General features: G+C 41.3%; 1 protein-coding gene across 10 annotated transcripts in view; it reads right to left on the reverse strand.

The window, feature by feature from the left end:
• Positions 1-22,852, reverse strand: part of ZNF521 (zinc finger protein 521) — a 232,547-nt gene that overhangs the window by 15,019 nt on the left and 194,676 nt on the right. For all 10 annotated transcript variants that reach the window (XM_040585895.1, XM_040585903.1, XM_040585897.1 and 7 more), the window contains 2 exons: positions 15,682-15,813; positions 12,911-13,026 (listed from right to left, as the gene is read on the reverse strand). In XM_040585895.1, the coding sequence (XP_040441829.1) occupies positions 12,911-13,026; positions 15,682-15,813 (248 nt within the window). The remainder of the gene's footprint in view (positions 1-12,910; positions 13,027-15,681; positions 15,814-22,852) is intronic.

A 22,852-nucleotide genomic window follows, 5' to 3' on the forward strand; every position in this document is an offset into this window, starting at 1 on the left:
TCAGTGCAAATGGTACTGATTTTCTGCAACTGTGGTTAAGCAAAAGGCCTCTGAGTGAATATTTAAGGGGGAAAAAAAAAAGGAAAAGAAGAAGAAGAGGGAAGGGAAAAAAAGAAAAAGAAAAGGGAGGGGGGAAATTAAGGTTAGCAACCAATTAATTTCAAACTTTCAGTGTAAAAGATTCTGGGAGAAATTCTACAGTGATGCAGCGTGTGACTCAAAGAAGGAGGAAAAAAAACATTTACTCTGCTCTTCTTCTGACAGTTTCTCATAAAATATCTGCAGTCCATCTATCTTTTAGTACTCCAGGCTCCTCTGGAGAGCAGAAAATAGTAGTTTAAAGCTCACTTCAGTGCCAGTCTGCGGGAGATTGCTTTCCACAGGACCCCTGCTGATGGAGGCCTAGGGGAAGAGGCCCAGGAGTTATTCAATCAGTCCAAGGCTCTGGGGCGGCCGGGGCTCCTTTGAGGGCTGATTATAAAGCTGCCCTCCTGTTGCCTGCCTCCGAACAGAACGAAATGAGCAGCCTCTTGCTGAGCAGATTCTGCAAGAAGGAATTTCACCTGTCATGGAGTTTGTCAGAATTTCAGGATTTATCTTGGTGCAAAATTAATAAAATACCAACTAGGATTTCAGCCTGACTACTCAGCTGTGTCATCTCAAAGTGATCTTTCACCTAAGAAAACCTGGACATGGAGCTACTGAAGTCATTCTTGCCCTACTTTTGCTTGGGAGCTTCGGCAGGATGTTATGACTGAATAATAAAATGATTAGAGGTGGATTTCCTGACAATTACACCCAACGTCAAGCACTGGGTGGGTGCTACCGTCCTAACGCTTGACCTTCCACCTTACTTCTGTGGTTCCTCAATCCCCCTGGAATAAGCTAGGAATCTGAAATAGAAAAAGATCATTTCTGCAGTTTATAACCTTGCAGGTCCCTTATGGCAGCACATCTGTTAAGTTCATACACTGGTATTCCAGGTCTGGATTTGATTTATGAGTTTTAAAGGAATCCAAACAACAGGCTACATAAGATTACATTCAGTGAAACACTACAAATTAATATTGCTTTGACAGTCAAGTACATGGTCTTTTAACCATATTCTGGGTCTAATATTGCAGTAAGGTGCCAGGTTGATAAAGCATCATCTCAAACCTCTGCGAACTGAGTTCAGTTCTTTCAAAGCTAGACGGTCTCACTGGTCTTCTGACAGTGCCTCACAGCAATAATAATAATAAAAAATCTTCTTACACTACCTATTTAAGTAAGATTGTGCTAGCTTATAGCACTTGGTCACATGAATTTCAAGTCTCAGGTAGCATAAAAGCAATTAACTTGCAGCCTGCAAGACAGCTTTTCAGCTAAAAGAGAAGATCAACTTGTAGAAAATAAAATAGTTGTCAACTAAGCCAGCTGATGGGTAAATAAATATTATTCAATTTACAATGCCATTGGTACAGATCTTGACATGGAGAAACAGAGATCCACTGTACCAGGAAACAGTAAAATATGCCCAGATTGTGAACAAAGATGCATTTGCCATCAATAGCTCCTATCCTACATTGTGGCAGTTTCTGTACACTGTTCAAAGCCGTCTGCTGTTTGAAGTAACAAATCTACCTTTCTGTCTATTTCGTCGTCAGCATTTTCTAACAAGAGCTTAAAACAAATGGTAACATATCCCCTTCCTACCTCCTCACCCTTTAAATGACAATTCAACATTAATACACATCATAAAGCCACCTTTACCAGGCAGTAGTAGTCTGACAGTTTTAACACCAAGAGATCTCACAGCAAAGAGAGAGAGAAAGCACGCAAGTGAATGCACAGATGGTGGGAGGGGACACAGGGTGCTCTCAGCAGGCTACAGTAGAGATGCATTAACTCCACAGAGGGATAAGGGCTTCCCACCAGTACAGTCATGAATTATAACTGAGCATGGGAGTGAGTTCTTAGTGCCTGTCTCACAGCAAATATACTGTTCCATTTTCCTGCACAATCACCTTTCACCTTTACAAACGCAAAGCAAAGCAAAGCAAAATGCACCACTAATATTTAACAACATCATAGGTTCTTTATATTACATAGCACACATTTACACACACAAATTATGGGGGGGGAACGAGAGCATTCATTGACACCGAGTATCCCCAAGCAGATTTACACGCCCATGATCAGTGCCTGTGGCTAGCTATTCTGCTACAAAATGAGACTATAACAATACAGATAAACAACTAAAGCTGCATGTAGAAATGTGTGTAACTCAGCAGTATTGGTTCACGAGAACTGAATCATCTCTTACTCTCTTCCCTTGTTAACAAGGTGGGGGACACTCAATTTCAGCTTTGAACACAAAGGAAGCTCAACTTAAAACAAATAATAAGAGCCTGCAGAAACCCACTCTTTTTCCATCCAAAATTATACTTCAGCCTCAGTTTGATCAAAGCATGGTGAACCTGACCCCAATAACAGGTAGAAAGGCTAAACCTAAAAGCTGTTCCTCCTGACTGGGGTTTCGTAATGAACAGCTCCAGTTGTGTAGCCATCTGCATCTAAGTCTTTTTGACTAATGTTTGGAACGGAGCAATCTAATGATGCTCTTCCTGCACACACACGCACACACAGACACACAGGAAAAAAAAAAAAAAAAGAAGAAGGGAAAAAGAGAGAGAAAGAAAGAAAAAAAAAAGTCACCACTTTTGAGCCGCGATTGCTGTTTACTGGAGTTTCCTGGATGTGTCTCTTCATGAATCACTGACCACACCTTGTTTTCACAAACTATCTGTACCTCCTCCCTCGGGGAATTCATCCCCTCCCAACTTTCCTCCTACTCGATGGACGTATCAATGGAGAAAACTTGTTATTTTAGGCAGCTGAAAATTTGACCGGTTTTAAAGGATTCATTTACCATGCCTTTCACTTTCGTTTAAATCCTCAGTGTTCCTGTTCTAAATGACAGCACCGCAAGCACTGCTTTTAAGCACTATTCATCTTGCCTACCACATCTCAGCCTTTCACACAGAAGGCTGCTCTCTCTCCAACAATGAAGCCTTACTCCTTTATAGCTTGAGGGCAGAGACTGTTACTAGCTGTAGACTTGCTGCAAATATCACAATAAAGGATACAAATGTGAATTTCTCTTAAAATACAGGTTCAGCTCTGGAGGTACCTTGCTTTAGAAAACTCTGTCAAGAGCAAACAATGTATCTTTCTCCAAAATGCACAGCAGCCACCCAGTTGAAACGGCGTTTCCAAATGATCTAAAATGTCGATGGAATCAGGATGCTTGTTAATTCTGTGCTTTTCTCCACTTTGGGTCTCTAATCAATATTTTAGGTTCCTTTGCACTTAAGATACTCAGTCTTGGCTTGGCTGCACGTCTTGTGGAACATTAAAAAACACAAAGGACAAACATCCCTGCTCTCTCCAAATCCCTGGAGCTTGAGGGGATGCAGGGCTACTGAGCTAAGCTCTGTGATGGAAGAAGGTAGGGTTCAAACTTCAGATCTTAAGAGGTGGCAGGTTTGCTGCTACTAAGCCCCTGCACCTGTGCTTTGGTACACCAAAACCATGGAGGGGTGAGGATGCTGGGGCATACAGGGGCCACGGCAACCTTCTGCCTGTGCGGTGGAGGGAAGAGGGGGCAGGCCTTGAGCAGCAACCTTTCAGTGATAATGTTGTGCCATCACTTGTTGGGAAGCTGCAGGACCAGTGCAGCGTGGAGCCAAGAATGAAGAGCTTATTCACGGGGATGGAGTGAGGGGGGCCAGCAGTGGGGTTGGGGGAAGGGAGGCAGATTTGCAGAACTGGCCGTGAAGCTCCTCAGTACACCATAGCTGGATGCTTCATAAAGTCACACTGATGGCAGTCCCAGAGACGGCCATCTGTTGTCAGCTCTGGGCCAGATGAAAGATAATATAATGGCAGCTACTGGTAGCTAACAGCAGGGCAGTTGTAGGAAGGAATGCGTCCTAGAATGAAGAAGTGGTGCTTCCTGTTTAGCACAGAAAATCAGTCATCAATATCAACTACATTAGCAAGAAATTAATGGATGGACAATTAAGAGAACTGAACTGATCTACCAGGGAAATTATTCAAATGCAAACAGAGTGCTTATTTCTTCTGCTTACTCCAGGTGTATGAGCCAACTGATCTGACTAATGGCAAGGTGTAGGCTGAAACATTCAGGGCACAGATGATAAAACCTCATTTTCTGTAAAGGGCAGAATTCCATTTCTAATGATTATTTGTGGGTCAGGGAATACATTTACTGCTTCCCTTGCCCTCCATCTACAACAGGATTCCCTGATGTTCACAGAGGTTTCTACAAGGATTGAGGGTAGAAAATGGCCTTTATGCAATAACCAAAATCTCCCTTATTATTAACACGATTTATTTTTACAACTGCCTTATCATTATTATCAGCATCACTCAGTAGAAAAATGTTTGCCTTCCCAAGCACTATTACTTCTACCTTGTTTCTTTCTTTGCCCCGTATCCTTTCTACTTCTACTCCTTTGCCTTTTCTTTCCTTCTTCTGCCTTTCTGTGCATTTTCCTTTCTGCAGCAACTTCTGATTTGCTTCTTTAGGCTGAAATCTCACACACCTCAATCTTCCGTTTGCTGAAGCTATCAGAAATCATGATGTTCATGTTGACATGTAATGTCACTGATATGTTTCAGAGTCAACAGTTAAAAAGCCAAAGGAACAATGGAGCTTATCTTCTGATTGCTGCGGTTTAATGCAAAGTAGACTGGAGACAACAAACTTCGTTTAACATATTTGCATGACACAGTCTTAGCATCACAAGGATTACAAACTCTACTATATTATCTGATTCTGTAGAATCTATTTAGTGTTGACTATACAAGGCAGTAAGGAGAACAGATTCAAAGTATGGGTTAATCTTTTTTGTTGCTACCTATTTTTTGAAAATAGATACCTGTATTTTACAAAAAGAATCCAGGCATACAAGAGCATAAACAGGAAGGAGTAGGCAAAATAGAAACATAAATTCAAGCACATACGCATCTGGGTATGACTCTATCCCCCTTGCAAGAGAAGGAATATACATTTTTGCTTATTTTTCTATGGGTACTTTGTGGGTGTAGCTCAGTATTTATTTTGAACGGTATATTTACCTTCCAATACTTTGCCATTTTCCTGTTCCATAAGTCTGAATTTCTTTTCAAGAATAAAATGGTGTATTTAAAGGCAATATGAATCACTTAATTGCTACACTGTCTTTGTCAACTAATTCTGTAATTTCATCAATAATATCACTCAAGCATCTGAAAAAACAAACCCATAACTGTGATTGAATTGCTCCAGAAATTTAAGGAATGTTCTCTCAGGGAAATGTAGAAGGGATGTTGCGAACACATTGTTTCCTGCTTATTTACAGGGAAAAGTCCGGAAAGTTTCACAGGCTGACTGTTGCATGTAGCGTTGAAAGTATACAGACTACGTGGAGACAAGCAAGAACCGTTAATATTAAGCCCATCCTTGTCAAGCACTACTTAGTGAAATCAAAATGGTCCCTGAAAAACTGTGGCACTTTGGGCTTGGTGGGCTTCGCAATGTGCTATGAATATTCGTGAACTAATGAAGCACCCACAGGGAGTGTTTACATTTGAATAGGCCAATCAAAGGAGGGCAACTCACAAGCTCCAAACCTGGAAATTTCTTATTTAGAAAAGAATTACTGCAAGAAAACCTAATATGGCTGTAACACCCATCAATCCCCAGGAGGGAAGGGACACTGGAAGGGAATTCAAAGTATTTTTTTTTTTGGTATTTAAACTCTGTTTGACATTGAAGCAAAAGACTTGCAAGGGAAACACTTTGAAGGTATGTCCTTAAAGAGCTAATGCATGAGTGCCTCCACCATGCTTCTCGATTGCCTTTTCAAGGAAATTTGCAAAGAGAATAATTCTCCCTTCTAGGGAAAGAAGTCTCAGGTCTCAGGAACACAAGTCTGAATTTTTTTAAATCTTGGAAGACGTGGAAAAATACTCAGTGCACATACTGGTGCACACTAATATCCATACAACTAGCTGAAACAGAAAACATAGTAAGGGTTCAGGAAAAAACCAACACTGACTAATGCAATGCATGCAGCTCTGTCTACTTCCCTGAAAACATAAGCATTAATTACAATCCCAGTATCTCTGGCACACATATTATTATCATCACTCACGAGACAGAGAGCATGCATGGTTACGTGGAGCAAGTAAGTACCTGACCTGGCAACTGAATCCAGCTCTCCTGACTCCAAGGCATTTGCTCTCACAAAAGCAACTTGACTGCCTGATAAGGACTAAGGCCAACGTTACTGAATGTGGTGCCTGTATTTAGACATCAGAAGAGTTTTGCTGAAACCTTAAACAAGGCTATGGCTGCTCAGCACGTATGTTTTTATCAAGGTTCCTAATTTCAGGCATTTACGTCCCTATTTCCTGATGTACTCAGCACAGCATCTTGCACTGGCCTTAACGGCAGCTGGAGGTGCTCAGCACCCTCTCAGAAATAGGCCATTGAGTTGGAAAATGTTGGCCTAAAGCTTTGATTGTTAATTGGATTTCAGGTAGGCTTCCTTTTAAAAAGAGCTGACAAAGTTATTCCCTGCTGGCTCCTGGCCTTTGGGGCCTAGAAAGCCAGCATCTATGTTCCACTCCTCACCCTAACAGTTTGGGGACCTGGAAATGCCAGAACTAATCTCAAATTTCACTTAAAAAAATGTTTTGAGGCCTTTTCTTTGTGAAGAAAACATCCTTGAAAATCTAACGTCACCTGCAGGTTTGAAAGTTTTGTCCCTGTTTTTGTGTAAAGAGTATAAATTATTCATGGTATCCCCTGCTGCCCTGGAAGGCTCGCTGTTGGGACCTACACGATACACAGACTCAGCTACTGTGGGGGCTTGGCAAAACAATCCTGTACGGACGGAGGTAGCAGTGCCACTGCTGCTATGGCTGGTGCTATTCCCACACCAGTCTCTGCCACAAGGAGACAACCCCAGCCCAGGTTAATTAGCAGTTTTCTCTAGCTGACCCCCAAATAAGAGAACATAGCGTTTGAATCCCAGCTCTGCTACTGTCTCCACTAAAGGCCTCAGTTAAAACTTTTAGTTCTTGAAGTAGCCTAGAGCTTGCTCAGTTCTGCTCCGGCTCAGGTCAAGGGTATTTTTAAGGCCATTTAAAAACGTTGAGATCTTTGGGAGTGTTTTACAATGCAGAGGTCTTTGGAAAGTTTAACCCTTAAAGAAATGAGGAATGAACTGGAAGATTAGCTTCAACAGTGCTAAGCTTGGAACATGAAAATGTTAAAACTGGACATCCAGAGAGGGACACACGTAAAGCTACATAAAACTTATGTAGACTATTCTATGCTGCCTCTGCCCAGCTCTGCTTCAGATGCTTGCACCGGGAGCTGTGAATGTTCTCCTGCTGTTTTAAACAACATGAGTAACATCTGCTATGAGTGCTTCATTCTTTCTTTCATCCTCTCCTTGGGGAAGGAACTTTGTATTTCATTTTGGAACAGCTCTATTGTTGTGGGCTGGGGCTGTGGGGAAGGTTTAGTAATCTACATGCAGGTACGTGTTTATAGGAGAGAAAGGAGCCTTCGGGACCTCTAGGTGCACTCTACTCTTAAAAGCACAAGTTGAGGACATTCATGATATTACTTAACTGCTGTGGAAGTCTGTTCCACACTACAAGGTCAGTTTGTGAGATAGTTCTAGCTCCTGTGCAAAAAAGCTTCAGCTTTCTGATAAAAACACTCACAAAGCAGGGCTGTCAAATACCACGCTGTTACCAGATGGGAAGAACTTCTCATGTGATCTCTGAGATGTGCAGGACTCAGTCCACCAAGAATATTAAGGATTGAATCTTAGAGCACAACTGGACAAACATACAGGAAGTCAGTACAGACAGCAAGAGAGCAGGCTGAATGTGCTCCTGGTCTCCTTTTCTAGTGAGGAACAGTGCTGCAGCTCTCTGTATTAGCTGGAACATCCTACAGGCTGATGGCTTCATGCCCAGGTATTCTACGCTGATGGAGTCCAGACGGGAAGCAGCAAGGGCGTGAATCACTGAGGCCAGGTCCCTTTTGAACAGAATGGGAAGCAACCGCTGATCTAATTATTTTTTTTGCCCTAGTTTTCATGTCTGTAAAGTGGGGACACTTAACTACCCTAGGGGCAACTAATTATTTGCAGCAAAATGTTAAGTAAATGCTCCAATTCACCAAAAAGAGATATTATTTTTGTACTGGGCAAAATGGTCCTGAGAGGTCATGTAATCTTGGCTAGCATCATGTTCAGAACTAACTATCATCACTGATAAAACACTGATGAAACAAGTACAATTATTCATCAATTCTGCCAGATATTGGTACCTCTCTGACCCAGCAACATCTTAAAAATCAATCAATCAATCAATCAATCAATCAATCCATTCACTCTGGGTAATACCCCACAAGAGTGTCTCATTCCTCCCCACAAACACCACGATATGTTGTGTTGACTACGGAAGTAGCACTAGGATTGGAAATGGGAAAGGAATGGATGCCCCTCATCAGAGACAAGGGAAACACCAACACCCATTCAAACACCTAAGCCTAGGTTCAAAAACTAAGGCAAAAGAAACAGGCACTGGAAATAGCATGAGGACAAGAAAGAGAAGTTTTAATAGGCACAAATTACTTTATCATAATTTAATGAAAATTCAATATTAAGTTAAATGAGTGATAAGTTTCTTTACTTCCTTATTAATTGGAAATTCAGTATTATGGATGATGGATGGAGAGGACTGTTTTAGTTACATCCACCCTGTACAGAGAACTATATGGTCATATTGCAGGTATTCAGTTAGAAGAGTTTTAACCTTTGGGAGACATCTAGGCACCCTATAAATACACCTGTCTTGCAGCTTCCTTATCTGATACCTAGAAGGGATATATTTCTGATCATAAAGATTGTTACAAGCCTATTTCTGAAAAGCCCTTATTGTACTGAGCACGTCTTATTAAAAGCTTTCCATTCTAAAGAATAAACTCTTTTAGGGACATACTTTTTAAACTCCATTTTAGAAGTGTAAATACACCACACAGCCTTTTGAACATGTAAGTATGAAAATTCACACTTCAGAACACTCTTAAAACATACACCTTGTAACTGTTACAAAAGATTTTCATTTGCTTCCTTTCTATGGAGGTAGTATCTCCAAAAATTTAACCCTGGTTCAGTAGTTATGGAGCACAAAGCCATTTAAAGGAAGTGTCAAAGGTGGAAGAAGGGTAAGCTGTGGAGATGATCTTAAAACAAAAAGCAAATTCCTGTTAAATTTCATTATTTAACTTAAAGGTTGAGTAATACATTGCAGGTTTAACTTTCAGGACTAGTCATTTACTCTCTGTTCTCACCAGAACGTGGTCCTATGGGATTGTCTCGCATTCCTAACAGGGGTCTGGAGTAAAATCAAGGAAAACTCTAAAGAGAGTCCTAGTTGTTTTTGCATTGAGAAGACTGGTAATGAGGGGATAGTAAATTCCCCAAGGTGAGATGTATGTGGGGTTTCTTATGTTCCTATAGCCTACTCTTCCTGAAACAGGAGTCAGAAAATGCTAAGCAAAGAATCACACCGGGCCAAGCACCAAGTTAAGCATCAATGTAATGCATTTATTTTCAGTATCCCTGAATTCATTCCCTTTAATTATCAGCTGTACTATACGTGTGGATAGGGCTTCTACGCTATTGTGTTCTGCTCTGCTCTACCCTGTTCAAGTTCTTACTCTGCCCTACAGCCATGGAGTGCTGTCCATGGCTTCTAATCTGGGATGATTAACATCTCTCATGCATGGGAGATGCACTTCAGATGCATGTTTAAATTAAAAGTAAGGAACCGTTCCTGATAGAGGAAATAAATACGCTGTTCCACTGCAAGCCCCAACACAAACCATGGTAATGTGAGAGGACAGAGAAACATAATCTGGAGGCTAGCTGCCAAAGATTCCACTGCTTCAGCCTGAACAAAGCAATGCCTCCTAGAACAGGTTTTAAATGAGTGGGCTGAAGATCAATGTATTTTCAGCAAAAGCAGACTCCAAAGGTCAGTACCTACTGCTCTGCCTAAGTGCTTTGCTGCCCTTTCACTAGCCTGGGTAGATAACTGGAGATGAGAGCAGAAAGCCAGTGTTCTCAACAAACAAATGCAAATGGCATGATGGTACTGCATTTTTTTAAATATAATGTATTCTCAGCTGGGGTGGGGCTACCCAAGTTAATTAAAATAATAAACGTAATGAATTAAGTGAATAAGAAAACGAATACCTTTTCCTTTTTGCAACTGTAGATAAGCCAGAGAGAGGCTGTCTCTAAGGGTATGGAGATGTAGTCTATTAAGAGCCTTCCGCAGCATGGAACAACCAACACACTGATTGTCACCTAGCCAATGTAGAGCATAATTTGTGTCTCTGTAGCGACATCCTTCTGTACCCTTCAGTAGAAAACCAGGTGGCTCAGTTATGTTGAAGTTTTAATGAACTAGGCTTAGATGGAGAGAGTAAAATCTTGCCCTCAGTCTTGGGCAAGGATGAATTCTGAGTGGAAAAACATGTGCTTTTATTACAGTAAAAAAGCTGAAGGCAGCTGCTTGGGACTCCATGTATTCTGAAATGAAAGCATATTCTAAGGGGGACAGACTAGTAAGGAGGTGATTGTACATGTCACAACTACACCCGGATCTCTGTATATTTTGCATCTTTAGAATTCAGTTATCTATTCTGACTTTTTAAAATTCAGTCTGAATTCTGATGTTAAAATTAATTTCTATCCTCTTGTTTCTGCTTCTTTCTTTCCGTAATTGTCTTTTGCTTAGCTGCACCTTCTCTCTTCCAGAGTTATTTTTTTTCTTTTTTCCTTTTGGTTTTTCTTCCCTAACAATCTCTCCTTTCTTTTTCCAGAAACTGCTGATGTCCCTACTTCTCCCTGCTTCCTCGTTTTGATTAACCAGTGATGAACAACAGAATTTATGAAAATCAGTAAGCCAAAAATATTGAAGTATTTTTTCCTAAAAAAAAAAAAAAAAAAAAAAAAAAGGCAGTTTCACCTTATTGGAAACAGTTTGCAAAAAAACCCAACAAGTGTTTTGACCAAAAAAAATCAAAGAAAATGATTCTACAAAATCCATACTGAGAAAGAAACACATATAACAAAATTAGTTTCTGACCTTTCCTCATTCCACTGTTTCTCCTTTATTTTTCCCCCAAGTCCAATAACTCTACGCAACCTAGACCATTTTCTGACTTCAAAACTCAGTCTTGCCTCTTTCAGTCCATCACTATGTGTGTGTCTTTTTTTCCCTAAACGTCCAAAATTTTATTTTCTTTTCCTTGTCTTCCTCTTCCACTTTGGGTCAGAGCTTGCATGCAATACATGGTGCAGACACTAAACGAAACAGATTTGGGTCTATTAAAAATAGGAGAGATACTACACAGGCACCTTGGAGTGTAACAGGTATGGTACTGCAGGTACTACAGGAGCTCCCATGACCTAGGGGTCCATGAAGAAAGAGGTAGGGAAGGCTATCAGAAAGGTTTTATTCCATTTTGCTTTCATGCAGAAAGAAATTAGGAAAAAGAAAACGCAGTACAATTGATATAAATACCAATCTCTCATACAATGAATTCATGCATGGTTTAAACACTATGATTGCTATTTTCTCCAAAGAAATACTTCATATCATCATGCCAAACATTTATATCAGGTTTTCAGCATGTAAAACTTGCAGTAAGTGAAATACTAAATAGGCATACGTGTGCGTATGCCTCACTAGCCTTTTGCCTCTGTTGATGAGATGGAATCCAGCTCTGGTTCAAAACAAAATTAATTTTGGACACCTCAGTCAAAGGACTTAGAGATGGTAGCCCATGCTATAAAACACTACTGAAAAATATTAAGTGCTGAAAAATCTAAATTCTAAAGAAAAATCACATGTAGAAAAGGCCTTAATATACAAGTACTTCTTGTTCCATCCCTGTAGACCATCAGAGACCTCAAAAATTTTTCCTCTGTCAACCTATCTTAATACTTCAACATAAACTAAAATAATTTAGAAACCATCTTCTGCTGTGGTCTCAAAGTGTAACACCATATCAGGAATAACACACCACCACTTCTCAATGCAAGACATGCTGTGCCGAATGTTAATAGTAAATAAACCCTTCATCCAAAATTGTTTTCAGATGTTGTTCAACGATTATTTCTTCCTCTCCATCCTTTTACAGATTCATGTAATGGTTTGGATTGGAAGGGACCTTACAGATCATCTAGTTCTACGACCTTAAAGAGGTTTAGTTTACCATTAGTAAACAGTATCATTACAAGTCTGACAACAGCAAACAAGAAGACAGTGTACCATTCATTTGACCCTGTTATTTTTTTCCTCATCAAGTTAGTATTTATGGGAAATGGCCAGCAGGTAAACCAAGATAAATTCTGTCTACTTCCCCCCTCCCCCCATCCCTATACTCCTACCTCAGTGCTTAGCTTTCCACATTTAGAAACAAAAGAATACACTTATTTTCCATTCACTGCTTGAGTAAATATTTTATGAATATCAAACAGAAAAATAGAGTGTCCATTTCTCTCTCCTCAAGAATATCTTGAGCCGCAACAACCTACAGAGCAAGGATCCAAAGGTGGCTCCCAAAATTCAGGTTTGTACCAGGTGGCTTTCTGCCAGCACCTTTCTGAAGCAGCATGGGTTGAATCACCTGCAATTTCTCTTGTCCTTCCCTCATTCCCATCCTGATGATGAGTAAGTTTCAGAGGACGTCATGGCAAATCAAGCTTTGAACTCAGCTATCAAATATGTAACTATAACCCCCAGGTAATAAGTGTAGTACCTGCAGCTCTGTTTGGAAGAAGAACTTCTGTGGACACTGTGTGCAGTCATAGATCTTGTCCTCTTGTCCATGGGCTGAGAAAATATGCTGCTGCAACTTGTTTGCTTGAACAAACACTGGAATATTAGACAAACAACAAGCTTTTCATTATTTGGCATTGCAAGTGAAGAGTTTTTTATCAACTATTTCTCATTAACATTCAGCAATTCCAAGAGGTAAAATTAGGCTGGCTCACTCTGATTTCACAATACACTGTTGCTATAAACTGATCCTTCTTTTAAAATGAATGAATTGAAACAGATGCCTGGTTAAAAAAACCCAACAAACCACCAAAGAAAAAACAAAAAGACCCTAACAGGACAACCAATGAAGATTTTAAATTTTAAGAATTTAAAAATGCCATTTTCTCTCCAGAATTATTTCTTCATGCTTACTGCACTTTGATTGAGCACACACAAAACTTATTTCCTAGCAACCAACAGGTTTGAAAAGCATACATGCCGAAGTCCTGTTTACTCTGTGTGCCTAAAGTTAAAGCTAACAAACAGCTCTGTATTTAAATGTGTTAATGCTAAAAATTATATCCCACAGCTACACTGGGGCAATGTCTATAAATGTGAAACAGAACTGCAGGTAAATTCTCTTTGGATACTTTAAGATCAACTCTGCCTACACACTGAATGCAAGGGTTTCAATAATATAAACATGTTCAATTTTAATGACTACAAAACAAGGCCCTAAGACTGTGTAACAGTTTACCTAGGAGACATACTATTAATAATTAAATTGTATATGCCAGAGGCAGTGTTTGGGTTGGCAGCACTGACTTCTGATGGATGCCTGGTGCACTGTGACCTAAAAAAGTTTGCATCTACAATATTAATCTGTATAGGCAGGGAAAGGATTTATTAAAGATGCTGGCATTTGACTTTGACTCCACTCCTAATCATTAAAATTATTCTAATTGCAAGGCAACAAAAACCATCAGAATATTGTTCTTCTGAGTCATACATTTTAATCACATTTCTCATTACCCTGGAAAAAAAAAAAAAGATCAGATTCCATTTTCCATATAAAACTTATATTGGTGATTTTTATTTCTTGTTAATATTCTAGCAAGACATGCTGAAATAATTTAATGGCATATTGATAATAAAACACCATTGTTTATGATTAATGTTCAGTGTCTATTTACCCCATCAGCAAAAAGGAAAAAGTGCTTGACACAGATTGGAATCAACTTATCTCCATACTCTAACACATCTTACAAGGCTACTGGCTCAAAAATTAAAGGATTAGTTTTATCAGGGATCTTGCTCACAAGGAGAACCGTCAGTGGGTACTCCTTATTGCGTTTCCAACTCCCCCAAACTTGTCAATCAAAGACCCGTGGCATTACACTAAAAAAAATCACGTCATAAAGTGTACACAAAGACAAGGGGAAAAAAAAAAGTAGAATCAGTAATAAAACTAAAAAAACAAAAAAAGGTGCCTAACTGAAAGACTTATTGAACACAGATGCCTAACAGGCAAACTGTTTATGGCAGTACTATCCACGCTCAGACATCACCATGACAAGCTGTGCAGTGAAGATGAACTATGTATTTTTTTAATTTTGTAACCCACAGAAATGTGTGAAACCTGAACACAGTGAGGTAGTAATCATCATCAGCCACTGTATCTGAGAGATGAAAAATTCAACTTTAATTTTCCTCTGTAGTGGTGTGCTTAGGTTTTATTGGGAGGGGAGCTGCCAAACAAAGAGAAGTAGAATGAAGGTATTAAAGGGTCTATTTGCCTATCAATGAAAATGCTTCACTCCCATTAATGTAGAACAGGAACCTTGAATGGCTTCCAGAATTAGCATGCCATTGATGCAAGAATACCCGAAGTGTGTTTTGTCATGTTTGTGATTATCTTTGATTTTCATCTTGTAAAGCAAAATTGGGCATGTAAGCTACATATTAACACTTATGTTTTAGGTTATCATTTTATGAAATGTTCTACTAAGAAGTCCTTAAAAAAACTCACAACAACCCAGTAGGCATCCTTTTAATGTGTTTTCATTTCCAACAACAGCATTTTTCTGTTCCTCGTTATGGCCCAAACACTGCAGTGCTTAGCCCTACTGGGTCAAGTTATTTTCTCACTTGGGTTTTACTACTGAATAACACCACTGACTTGGGGAGGATTATTCCACACTTGGACTTGTGTCAGGGGAAGGCTGAACTTGACTTGTGGCAAGACAACATGGTTTGCTTTCTAAAGCACATTACAAGGGTGTTTCTTCTCACCACAAGCCAACAAACACACGCCAGCAGGCTTTCTTACTGGATCAGAGGAGAATGTTGCTGCACAGGCTATGCCTAGCAGCCCTTGCCCATGAGGCCAAGTTCTGCTCTGAGTTACATTAGTTTAGATGAAAGATCTGTAGCTTTAAAGCACAAATTTATGGCCAGTTTTAACCTTGGCAAGTTTGGAACATGGAGATAATGAACGTGATGTGGTGGAAGGTAAGAGACTATCACTTTTGTAATTATAAAAAACCTCACACTTCCAACAGAAGAGCTTGAAATGCAGCTCTTGCAGATAGATGCCTGACCTTCCAAGGAGCTCAGCTTTCTAAATGATTTCTAATCAATATTACTAATGAGCACAAACGTAATGTTCCCTCCTAAAACTGACCTAAAACCACCACACCACACAGTTGTAAGTGCCGTTCTGCAAGCGCAAGTTAAAAAAAGCATGACTGGGACATGATAGCCTCCTACCTGTAAAGCACACTGGGCATTTGAAGGTGCCCCCCATGCCTTCAAAGCTGTGTTCTATCAGGTGGCACTGAAGTTTGGCAGGAGAGTCAAACGTCTGATTGCAGAGTTTGCATTCATGGTTCAGTCCTTCATCTGTGGAAAAAATCAAAGAAAAAGTGAAATTCACTACAGCCCTTACTGAAGAGCAAATCCAACAAGATCTATGAATGGAAAAGACTTCTGTTTTCCTAAGCTCAGGAAACTGGATGCCCCTCAGCACCTACGGATGGTGAAGTGTTCTTTTACCTGGAAGGTTTCAGAATGTACAAAGCTTAACTGGGCATTAAAAGCACAGATTTTTTTGGTGCGATTAGCACCGAACAGGAATGCAGAGCATTAGACTTCAGTGGGAAATGATGAGTAGGCCCTGAAACACCCATCATCTCTTAGCTGAGCCACCTGACCACGACCGTGTACATTTGCAAAACAGCACACCAGAAATCTAGCGCTGATCACACATCACCCCATTTACCATGGGTAAGATCTGCCAACACACGTGTTTTTGGCACTGTGGCTGACGTGGAGTTTCTCGTACCCAGTGTGAGAGAGGAGGGTAGTTTATACCCTCACATCACTCCTGCTCCACGTTTCCAGTCCCAGGGGCACACGCAAAATCTTTTGCAAGCCGCAGGATTTCCCAGCTCCCTTTCTGACAATCCTACGTTTTTTTCCCGTTTATTTGCATTTCTCCTCTTAACAGTTCAGAAAAGTCCCTGTGTGCCTCCTGACGCAGCTTTCCCATCAATGTCCTGCGGCTTTAAAACCCTTCCCACTCCCTGCCGCTTGTTCCTCCGCTTCCTCCCATTGTCCTCCCATTGTCCTTTGAAGGCCGGCTGGTGCCTGGCACCAGGTTCCCTTCCTGAGGGTGCTGCAGGATTCATCCACTCCGCCATGAGGGCAGTCAACGGCTGTCCTACTTAGAAACAGTTGCTAGGTAAGAAGTGGCTTCCAGCCCTGCTGCAGAGGCCTCAATTCCCACAGCGCCGCTTAGAAAAGGTCCTTCTGTATGTCACCGGTGTGCTACATGAGTAGCATCGATCTCACAGGTAAATACTGTATCCCATTATCAAAAATCAAAAGGGAATAAAACACTTGGCGACTGGCACAGCTCCCTAGCATTTCTCGGGTGAAAAGGAGTGATTTAGGAGAGTGTCCTGCCCACCTAGATGCCACGCTGCCTACCTCCTGCCGGGCACAGCACTGCCTGCAGTGATTAGTGACCGTAATGATGGGCATTCGCAGTTGGCAGCTGCTGTAGACAGCGAGAGCAGAGACTGCGTTTTGTACTCCACACAACAACCCTCCCCACCGACGTATAAAGAAAACACCACGGCGCTGGCGTAGCTGAGCGGGGCCACGCGCCCTCTCAAAATGACCCTCAGTAACTTAGCAGAATTGAAAAAATGTCAGTGGTAGCCCTCAGCTTTCACTTCTCACCGGCCCGAAAGCTAATTTTAGCCTCCATGTAAGTCATGGCATCTTTAGCCAAGGGTGGGAATGTGTGGGCTTCAGACAGCGGATGTGAAGCCAGGCGGTGGTGGCTGTTCTGTGCGTGGAACCACCGAAAGCTAGTGTCATGTGGTTTTCAGGTGTCAGAGCCCTTTATAATGTGAAGTTAAGGGGCAGACAAAAACCAACAAAGCCAAAAGATTTACACAAAGTCGGGATGGGGTGGTGGGGAATAAACAGGTAAAAATGTACTGACTACAAAATTTCTATCCTGACCACGGTCCGTAGCTGGGGAGCTCTCTCTTCACTGAACATCTAGCTCTCGTAATGTTCATATATAAGGCATCTCCATTGCCCTTCATGGTAAAACTGTGTTTTCCAGCTAGCGACTGTGAGAGGAATGGAGGAGCCCATTTTGGCTCTTTAAAATGGACTCATTGGCACGTGGCCATTTTTTTAACGCTCCTGTCTTCCTGTCAGTCTTAGCGCAACAGGGTGGTGCCACGGGAGCAAACACGGCTGAGCATTGCCTGCACGCTCACGCAGCACACTGCAAACTTCCCTTCGTCCTCCTCCCAATCCTTCATTAAAGCAGTGTTCAATGTTCCTGCCTCCATGCTGAAGAGCGATCAGAGGGGTGTGAGATGGCAGGCCTGCTCTGGGAGTCAGCTGAAAAAGGTCAGTGGTCCCAGCAATCCCGTGCGCACAGACTATTGCCACTGAGGTGCCTGTCTCTGTTACCCACACCAGACAGAACAACTTTACTGCTTTTGACTCCCATCCCACCTGACCGGGCACTAATTTATAGCTGGGTCCGCTGAGAACAGCTGTCAGCACAAGCTCAGGCAAAGGCTCAGGTCAGTCTCAGCTGTTTTGCCACCACAGCCTCTCTGGGGAGACTAGAATATCGAGGCAGCGGAGCACAGGCTGCTGAGGTACACGTCCCATCCAGCCAGACACACAGGTAGTCAGGTACTGTGGGCTGAACATACTCAGCAAAAGACTCCTGGGGGGACAGATTAGTAGTAGGTGACACCTTCTCATCAGGTAGGTGACACCTTTCATAACTCTTCATAGATAAATAAGTAAGCATTTATCAAATACATGCTAACAATCTCTTTAGCAGGGAAAATTTTAGTGGATTCTCAAGAGTTGCCTGTGATTCAGGATTTTCCACCATCACTTGCAAACCCTTCCAGTGTGTTCTGCTTTTGCTACTGCTGACAGAAGACAAGTATGGCCCGCGCAAGCACTGTCAAGGGGAGCATAAGGGCAAAGAACCTGGCATGCACCCGTCTGTACACCTAAGAGAGATGGTCGCATCCTGCTAGTCAGGCTCTATGCCATGCTGTCCCAACAGGCAGCATCCCATAGCTGTGGGCGAAGCCGGAGAACCGCACACTAGACAGAAGAGGAAGGCTCAACAAACCATATATAAATGTCTCTTCTTTCCTGAACTTGCAGATCAGTAAGGAGGACTATAAAGGCTGCCACGTGATTAGATAATTTCTCCTACATCCAGATCTGTGTTGTGGTCATTACCAAACAGATAGCTCTGAGAACGGTGCAAGTGCCCACAAAGGGTAATTACAAGCTAGAAAGCCTGCACGGTGAAGTTTCTCCATCAAACTGTTTGTGCTGATATGCACAGTCAAAGCAATTAGGACAAAGGCAGCTCCATCTCAGGATCTTCCATGTCAAGGTGAAGATAATCAATGCCAATTCTCAAATCACAGAGTTACTGTTGGCAAAGTGTAAATGAACGACGCTAATCATTCTTGAGCACAGGAACACTGAATGGGGAGTTCTTCAAACATTCCAAGGGAGAAAGACTTCCTAAAAAGAAATATTTTTATATGGAGCTACAGAAGACAGAGAAGGTTTTTTGGATTTCCATTACCTTAGCTAATGAGGAAAAAGTAGGAAGAAAGGCATGCACTCCTGATGCTGAAGCAAAACTAATTCTAGTTACACAGTGTTTATACTTGTTCAAGAAGAACCGAACCCCATTAAATGTGGCCCTATTGTATTTCCCATATCACTCAGATCCAAGGCGATCTCCTGCTCACAAACATCAAAATCACTTTGATTACTGTATGTTGCAAATCCAATTTTCCTAAAGGCTTATAAACAGGGTTTGAAAAATCCCCTCACCCACTTGCCTGGGGCAGATAGGAAACTTCCCCAGGCAAGAGACATCAATTTGTGCAGAATCTAAGCTATCTCTTAAAAATAAAATGTTTTTAGTCTCCTAGTTCTAAAGACCGCATTTAAAATATGACTACATTTGTATAACTAATAGAATAATTTTTCTTAAGTCCTGCTGTTCAGGGGGTTATAAACCCCTCCCCTCACACTCTTTCACCCATTTTGTGCATATCACCTGCTCTGTGCTGCATCCTCTGAACAAAGGGCAAGGTTCCAGTCCTTGAATTCAAGAATGTGAGAGCAACATGATTTAAATTTAAGGGAGACAAACAAGGTTACCATATTGGCAGAAGAGCCAGGAGTGCTGGGTCCCATTCCAAACTCTGACACTGACTTCCTCTTATCACCTTGGGCATGACAGTATGGCCTGTGTTTCTCAGACTACCTAACTTTAAAAAGAGGTGTTAATTTTTAATTTCTACTTTAATAGGCTGACCTAATTAGTATCCCTTAAGACTTTTAATACAACCGGGACAGCAGAGCTGGCAAAGAGTCTAGGACTATCCACAGAAGACCCAGAATCACTGTCACCTGCCTTTGAAAAGGTTTAAGATAACATGTTCGGGCACACAACTACCTGCTTGCTTAGGTCACACAGCACTGCACAAGGATGAAGGAACAAGGCTTTGTCCCTGTGCTCTACTCTCCAGAGAATTTAAAAGCACAGCCAGCGTTTTATCTCCCACTGGCATGAAAAAGCTAGGGTGTGGCAGCTCTTGCAAAGGTTCCAGATGCAGAAAGAAGATGCAAAGGGCTGTGTTTACACGCTGGCCCCTGTCTAGCTTTTCACATTTAGCAAACAATTTGATAGGGTGCTATGGAAGTGCAAAGTATGATATCATTAATAAATAAAGGGCCGGTGAAATGTCACGTTTTCAGTTTCCATTTGGGATAAATCTGAAATGGAATGGAGTGTCAGATACAGTCCAAGAGGCTCTTCTTCCCTGCAGAACAGAGCTACAGTTCTTTGCTCTTACTCAGGAAAAAAAAAGAAAAAAAAAAAAAGAAAAAAAAAAGAAAAAAGTGCTGAACAGCTTTAAAAAATTCAATCAAAATAATCTGCTCTTTGGAAAGGTGGCGGCTGACAGTAATTGGAAAATACTGTCTGACTCATTTATTAAAGTGAGATTCAGAGTCAATTGATTTAATAACCATTAGAATATTCTATTAAGGATATAATAGGTTGGCACAGCCCTATTTTTTATTAAGAGTTATAGGTAAGAAATAAGCAATGCTATGGAATTTTAGACAACTGCTGTATGGATTAGGCTAAAAATATGGCTTGCAAAACAGGTATAAAAGCAGCAACTATCAGGAGGAGGAATAGGAAAGTACATTACAGTGCAAATGAGTTAGCTGAATGATGAAAAAGAAATGAACCTTTAATATAAAGTCTGCACTTTTCCAAACCTAACAGAAAACTATGCACTGCATTCCCTGATGTGGTACATCGTAAAACAAGTCAGCACGTCCTTCACATTATGGATCCAACAACTCCATAAGGAAGGCAAGAACAAAGTACCCACTGTACAGCACAGAACTGCTGCTTACTGTTGCCCTTACATGGTTAGGATATGAGTTTGGACATGGTTAAGACTCTGCAACATGGATGAAGATGGTTTACCCACTGCTGGTAGACAAATGAGTTTGATGCGTGCAGAATTTCTGCGTAAGTAAATTAGTTTCCATTTATAATTATTATTCAGATAGTGGGAAAATGTAAACATGAATCAGTTCTAAATAAATGCATTTAATATTCATCTAAATGTTTAATATTTACACAAATATTAAATGTTTGAATGGGGGTAGGTAGATTTTAATTGAGGTGCAGCCCATTATCTCAGCAACTAACTTGATAACCAGCTATAAAAGCAAACAAAATCAGTCTTCATGCTGAGCATATATCCACAGTTGGGGATCCTCTGTCTTTGCACCAGCTAGCCATGCTGTGGAGTTACTGCGTAACCTGTATGGCAGGCAAGATCCCCCCGCTTTCACCCCCACTTGAGGCACTGCTTTGGACGACCTGGCCCAATTTGTGCTACCAACTCAACGCACAACTTTTTCATTTCACGGAAGGCCCTGACATTTCAATATACACTTTAAACAAGTGAAACCCTTTAAGCAGCCTCTAGACTGTGTGTCCCATGTTTATGCTTCTTGCTCTTCAATAAAAACACAACTAGAGCAGCTACAAGCAAATGTTCACTGGCTGACTTACATGCAGCTGTTAAGTCGGTAACCACTGGGGGCCCTCTTATATTGTCTGATCAACACTACAGCCATTACCGAGTACCAATTTGTAACAGTTTATAAGTAACTCTTTCTCTTATTCACCCTCGAGATTGTCCAGAAGGGTCCTTCTGCCTTTTACTCTGAATAAATCTATAGGCAAAGGTCCAAGGATGATGAAGTCCTCCTGGTAAATCATCACGAGGCTGGGTCCATGCTTAAAAGTGTCTGCTAAGAAGCAGTGTAAACTCTGCCCTCCACACACAACACAGGAACGAAATGGCCTGCGGTCTCTGTATTATTTTCAGGTCTAAATCATGCACAGCTCCCACATTCAACGCGTTTTCTTTATAATCTTTTTTACCAAGCAAACCATGCCCCTAAACCAATTTCTCCTTCTTCGCATGGCTTCCACTCTTCCTGAAGTTAACTTTGCAGCACACATTTATAAGCCAGAGATCTGAGGAGTAAGGAAGGAACGCCATAGATGACAGCTAACCCCTTGGCTACAACACCTCACACTGAAAACCAGGGAAAGACAAAATACACCATACAACACTGTAATTTGCAGAGTATATAGCCATCCATGCTCCCTAGTTTATAGTGCTATGTTTGTTTGCATTTTTGTAGTTCTACTGGCCACACACAGACACGTACACACACACAGACACACACGGACACACACAGACACACAGACAGACACACAGACAGACACACAGACAGACACACAGACAGACACAGACACACAGACACACAGACACACAGACACACAGACACACAGACACACACACACACACACACACACACACACACACACTCACTCATCAGCCTCTCTGGGCCAATCTCATTCCTGCTCCAAATTCAGTCTTAGGGTCCACTACGGTAACTGCGTGACAAGTATCCTCACCTGCTAAGGAACACACAACACCTCTTCCAAGCCTGGAAGCTGACATGAAACAGTGCTCGAAGTCTCCAGCACCATGTTCTTAATTTCTCCGTGATTGTAATAGTGCTTCTGTCATTTTCAATTTCTCAAGCATTATCACAAAACCCATACGACAAACACTATCCACCATGGTGTTAATTTTGGAAGCTGACATGAAAAGCATGGAAATACAGTGATAAAGTAGGAGACAGTAAAGGCAAAGCATACAGCTGGAAGTTGCAGCAGGAAAAAGAATATTGCTGGAATTTACAGCTGTAAGAACCTGCCATGGAAAAAAACAGCTTTTTTTTAAAGTTC

Source organism: Falco naumanni, chromosome 3, assembly GCF_017639655.2.
Source record: "Falco naumanni isolate bFalNau1 chromosome 3, bFalNau1.pat, whole genome shotgun sequence".
In the NCBI taxonomy this organism is placed as follows: Eukaryota; Metazoa; Chordata; class Aves; order Falconiformes; family Falconidae; genus Falco; species Falco naumanni.